This window comes from Morone saxatilis, unplaced genomic scaffold (assembly GCF_004916995.1).
Source record: "Morone saxatilis isolate NCDOM2014 unplaced genomic scaffold, NCSU_SB_2.0 Contig4, whole genome shotgun sequence".
NCBI classification, from domain to species: domain Eukaryota; kingdom Metazoa; phylum Chordata; class Actinopteri; family Moronidae; genus Morone; species Morone saxatilis.
The window spans coordinates 10,395,513-10,400,846 of record NW_023339984.1 but is presented as its reverse complement, the minus strand read 5'-3'; the positions used below and the strand labels follow the sequence as shown (position 1 = coordinate 10,400,846).

The following is a 5,334-nucleotide window of genomic DNA, read 5'->3' as shown; positions in this document are numbered from 1 at the left end:
TGTGTGTGTGTGTGTGCATATAGCCGTGACACATGCAGAGCAGGGTGACACCGCCTGTGTAACTTTATCTCCCTGCACCAAGACAATAGACAGACAGTCACCTCGCTAAGAGACATAACACACAATTATAGCCTCCCAACAGCCAAATACCGCAGTAACTCTTGAGTTTCAGACACTTCATCCTCTGACGCAAACTGTGTGCAAACTGCTGCTGGACAACACAAACAAACATGTTTTCTAGGACTGCTTGTTGAGTGTGTGTGTGTGTGTGTGTCACTCACTGCTGCTCGTGTTCTTCTGGTTGGTGACACATTCTGTCTTCCTTTCCTTCCCCCCTCGTGTCTCACTACTTTTCTTTTCTGTCCTCATATTAACATGGCCTACGTCTCCTTCGCCTCTCGTTTTCTGGTCTTATCTTTTTTGGTGTCTTCTCCTCTTCCCCTCTCCTCTCCTCTGTATCTTCCACAGACTCCTTGAAGTATCTGTTGCTGTCGAGTGTGTTGCCCCTGACACCTGAGAAACCGAGAGGCAAGCGCCTTCTATTTTAACCACCTCACTGCCAAATATCAAGCAAATTATCCCCTCACTCAGTACTGACAATATATGTTGGAGTATTTCCAAATATGTTTTGTTCTGTTGATAAATGGACAACATACATTTATTGGCCTTTTTTAGACATCCATCGATTCTATCAGCCTTTACTTAAGTAAAAGTACTTAAATACCACACTGTGAAAATACTCCACGACAAGTACAGGACCTGCATTTAATACCATACTTAAGTGTTATCAGCAAAATGTACTTAAAGTACTCAGTATGTAGTAAAATGGTCCCTGTCTGAGTTTTACTATTATATAGGATGTTTTTGGATTAATATTACAGCTGCATTAATGAGTATGTTGCATTGTATGGCTGCAAATGTTTAAAGTTAAGCTCATTTGAACTACTTTATATACTGTTGGGTGGTTTAATCAACAGCAATGCATCATATTCTATAAGATCCTCATATGTTTGGAGCATCACAGCCCTGTTACAACCACATATCTCTAAAAAGTCAAGTTTTCATTTCATCGTTTCTGCTTTGTGGCAATGCATTTTCCAGATAATCTAAGAGGGTTTTTAGCAAAATAATAATTAATCTTTTTTTTTTACCCATAAAGGAAAATAAGTGTTTATACTGAATATGTGAGATTTGCATAAAAATATGTCCATGTAGGCAATGTTATATATATTATAAGATATATGTTCTCATTATTAGCATTTTTCACAATTTACCTTCGTATCAATAAGCTATGTGCATGGCCATATATTAGATTTTCTTAAACATGAACTATAAAGCCAGTAAATGTGTGTATGATGCAGATTGTATTCACCTGTTCAAAAACAACAATAGTAATCAATTGATACTGATATGGGTCCATATAGGTCAGACAATAGCACTGAACTATTGAGGAAAATGTTAAACTAAAACTAAAATAATACGAAATGCGTTCAAACTTAATTTCAAACAATGTAACTGTAAGATATTGAGTAATAAAAAACAATAACTCAACTTATGAAGCACTAATGAGTTGGTCTTTTCTTCTATCGACAATCTTCCCTGAATCATCTACTACTCCTGTCTGCTGGGACGCACTACGCATGCTCAGTTGCGAGCCCCTGTTAATAATGCCGATGTGGCTGCTGTGGTATTAAACTTCTATCTCTGCCGTAGCTTTAACAACAAACTGTTGCCATGAAACTTTTTATGCTGGTTTTCCTTTGTGTCTGCTGTTTAGTTACAGCGGACGAAGACGAGAGACTGCCGAATAAATGCGAAGGTAGGACGAAGAAGTGACATTTGTTTACATTTGTAGTCCTCGAGTGTGCGGCTGAACTGTAAGGCTCGTACATGAATATATATATTATATAATAGTGTTTTTCTTGCTGTATTTGTGCTGTCTGACAGTGTGTAAGTTCCTGTCCGTGGAGCTGCAGGATGCTCTGGAGAAAACGGGTCGCTCCAAAGAAGTGCTGGAGGTTGGAGAAGTGCTGGACACAGGAAAGAGGAGGAGGAAGATCAGATACAACACCTCGTAAGTTAACTCTGGAGGAGTGTCTCTTTCATGTGACACACTGGAAATCTATAAGAAAATGCTGCTTTACAAAAGAACTGTAGGTTTAATTAACTTTTAACTTTTAACATTTAACTGTGTATTGTCTAAACTGCAAGAAAACCTCCACCTATGGCTTGTTTGCATGTGTAAGACCATCATTTATGCACCTGTGTCCTTGTTACAGGGAAACTCGACTGACTGAGGCGGTGGACAACATATGTGAACGCATCCTGCAGTATAGTGTTCACGCAGAGAGACCAGGCAGCCTCCGATACGCCAAGGTGAAGTAGTGTTACTCTGATTTTTAGTGCACTTAATGCTCCAATATGACGTGTTTTCTACCTTTTACACACAGTTTGTTCCACGTTAATCTACACTAAACCTGTGTTATCTTTTCTGCTTGTGTCATCTGCAAACATTTCATTCAATTTGTGCAGCAAACCGACACATAGCTGGTTTGTGTGTATTGCAGGGTGCCAGTCAGACCATGACCACTCTGAAGAACCTGGTCCACAAAGGAGTTAAAGTGGATTTGGGTCTGCCGTTTGAGCTGTGGGACGAACCCTCTGTGGAAGTGTCCGACATGAAAAAACAGGTAGGAGGACGAGTGTGTGTGAGTGAGAGGTGAAAGAAAATTCGTATCACCTAAATTAATTATTTATTAAAAACAGAGGAGAATTCTATCATCAATGCATTAGAACAGTAAAAATATACATAGTAATTTAACCACATAAGTACATTTGTGGTGTTGTTCAGTGTGAGACGATGCTGGAGCAGTATGAGGAGGTTGTGGAGGACTGGTACTTCCATCATCAGGACCAGAGGCTGGAGAACTTCCTCTGTGAGAACCACGTCCTCAAGACATCAGAGCGAGGTAAGACCAGGGGGTTGGTTACACTCGAGGTCTAAAGCTGCTTCAAATGTTTTTTCTTCAAATTCTTTTAAAGAAAAGTGTGTAAGCAACACATTTAAAAAACACTTGAGAGTAATCCCATGTAAGTGAACTCCTCGCTCTGCAGAAACTATGTAGCCTCTTGTGTGTTTTCTTTCCCTCCTCTCTCAGAATGTATGGAGGAGGTGTGGAAAGGAGACTTGGCGACCAAAGGAGGTGCCAAGGAGGCAGAAGGCGACAGCACAGACGAGGAGGGAGCCAATGAGAAGGAGGCAAAGAAGCATGACGCTGCGGAGCTATGAGGAAAAACAAAAGGGAAATGCAGAAGACAATAAAATAACCTCAATTTTTAGCTTTCGATGGGCAAACTGCAAAGAAATGATGTACTGTGACACAATCCGCTTTTGGCTGGATGTGACAAACGTTCTATTAACACTATTTCTGGTGCCAAATCTTTAGTAGAGTTTACATTTGGAGTTATAATAGTGTCAAATGATGGTTTGCAGACTTCAACACTAAATGTCTCCTGTTGTTTTTATATGAATGTCAGCCTTTTAAGAACTTTTGCACCTTTTTTTAAACACTCAGCTTTTTTGGACAAAGGTTTGAAGCCTTTACCATGAATATTAGAGACCTTTCCAGTTTTATATTATGTGTAAACGCTGTTACATCTCTCCTCATGCCAACACTATATGGTACATATCAGTATTTTTTACCCCAGTTTGCAGTCTTTAAATGCAATATGTACAGTTTTTCCATTGAGAATAAAATACTTTTTATAACACTCTTGGAGATTTTCTACATTTTATTACAGAAAAATGTCCTTAAATAACACAAAAGCACCATTTTTGAAGTAAGTCAACATGTGTGTCACTGATGAAGGATAATTAGTCTCAGGTGTGTTCCTGTTCACAGCCACATGAAGAAACTTTTATCTGAAGACACCACAATGCCTCTTATTTTCATCTACTTTACAGTTTCTCTTTATATTCTCTGTAAATTAGAGACAATCCAATGCTACACTTATCAAACCAAACCACTTTTTCTATCTTTCTCTGACTTGGCTGCGCTTGAAGCAAACTCTTTGGATCAGACAAACAAGCCAAACACTCACTCTGGAGAAAACAAAGTCAAGACCTTTGTGGTGAAATGTCACGAGGACAGCGTTGAGGTTGTGATGAAAGCTTATCTGTTTGACCCCGACCTGCCTGTGGAGCCCGAGCGCTTCAGGCTCGGACCTGCCAGTGCTGAGCAACATCACTGCACAGCCAAAGTGTCTGAAAATGGAGAGTACGTCATCAGAGCGCCTCTGACTGACTGTGGCAGTGATATGATGGTTGGTGAGCCTCTTAATAATAAAACACATAAAAATGACATAAACCTGTGTTATATAGATCATTGCTGCGTAATGCTGCCACCTAGTGGTTGTAGTTTAATAATGCTGTTATATGTAGTTCACCCAGAGTGCTGTGCTCTACAACAACCTGCTGCTCTACTCTCCTCCTCCAACATCAGCTGGAGACATGTTTCACGGAGGAGAAGCAGCTGCTGTTCCAGTCCAGTGTGAATATGGAAGGTGCATTTTATATTCACTAAATGGTCTCAAGAGCTTTATATGTGGTGCTGATGCTGTGTATAGTTGGTGAAATAGCAAGCAAACTTTATTTAGATGCAATAGAATTTTTTTTTACATGGAAAGAGGGAGATACAAGACAGAAAACACCATATATAAAGAGAAAAAAGTGTAAAAATCTACCAAGTAAAAGTTCTAAAATGTAGAAAAGCCATAGAAACACTGACTTTGGAGAATTTTCCAGAGTTGAGGAGAAAAACACCTTTTAGTTTTTTAGCTTTAAAGGATAGTCACATTTTTTTTCAAGCCTGGTGTAAAACAATACTCAAATATACATAATAGTTTTTGGTTGCTGTAATCTTTCATCCTGTCTATAAACTGCCATGAAGAAATCCCTTCTTAATGTGATTTTAATGGAAGTGATGGGGGACAAAACAGAGGTCAGAGGGCATAAATCGGACCATGTAATGTTTTGTATATCAAGAGTAAAAATTTAAAAAAGTGTAAGATTAGCTAAATTATAAACTTGTGTAATGTGTGAACACTGTTTTTGTTGAAAGTGATCTGGATCCATTGGAGTCTAGATAATGAAGATGTTTTCAAAAGTAACATTTAGGGCGGCCGGTTGGCTCAGTCGGTAGAGCTGGCGACCCATATACGGGGTTGCTGCAGCGGCCTGGGTTTGGGTCCGACCTGCGGCCCTTGCTGTGACCTGCTGTGTGTCATCCCCTCTCTCTCTACCCACCTTTCCTGTCTATCTTTGACTGTCCCTAT

The 5,334-nt window shown here is 39.6% G+C and overlaps 2 protein-coding genes across 2 annotated transcripts in view; both read left to right on the top strand.

Annotated features, from left to right (window-relative positions):
• Positions 1 to 1,623: 1,623 nt before the first annotated feature.
• Positions 1,624 to 3,774, top strand: cnpy4 (canopy FGF signaling regulator 4). The gene is made up of 6 exons (XM_035675163.1): positions 1,624 to 1,819; positions 1,948 to 2,074; positions 2,280 to 2,376; positions 2,568 to 2,690; positions 2,852 to 2,969; positions 3,159 to 3,774. Exons 1-6 carry the CDS (start codon positions 1,735 to 1,737, stop codon positions 3,287 to 3,289), a joined length of 681 nt encoding a protein of 226 aa, XP_035531056.1. The 5' UTR covers positions 1,624 to 1,734; the 3' UTR covers positions 3,290 to 3,774.
• Positions 3,775 to 3,917: 143 nt separating this feature from the next.
• Positions 3,918 to 5,334, top strand: part of LOC118338281 (zona pellucida sperm-binding protein 3-like) — a 2,992-nt gene continuing 1,575 nt past the window's right edge. The window contains exons 1-2 of the mRNA XM_035675568.1: positions 3,918 to 4,323; positions 4,442 to 4,563. Of these exons, the coding sequence (XP_035531461.1) occupies positions 3,937 to 4,323; positions 4,442 to 4,563 (509 nt within the window). The 5' untranslated portion in view covers positions 3,918 to 3,936. The remainder of the gene's footprint in view (positions 4,324 to 4,441; positions 4,564 to 5,334) is intronic.

Excerpts from the sequence above, each read along its gene's own strand:
- cnpy4 (XM_035675163.1), top strand. The coding sequence starts at position 1,735 with ATGAAACTTTTTATGCTGGTTTTCCTTTGTGTCTGCTGTTTAGTTACA. Across the intron at positions 1,820-1,947 it reads ACTGCCGAATAAATGCGAAG|TGTGTAAGTTCCTGTCCGTG; the intron begins GTAGGACGAAGA and ends GCTGTCTGACAG. Across the intron at positions 2,691-2,851 it reads TGTCCGACATGAAAAAACAG|TGTGAGACGATGCTGGAGCA; the intron begins GTAGGAGGACGA and ends GGTGTTGTTCAG.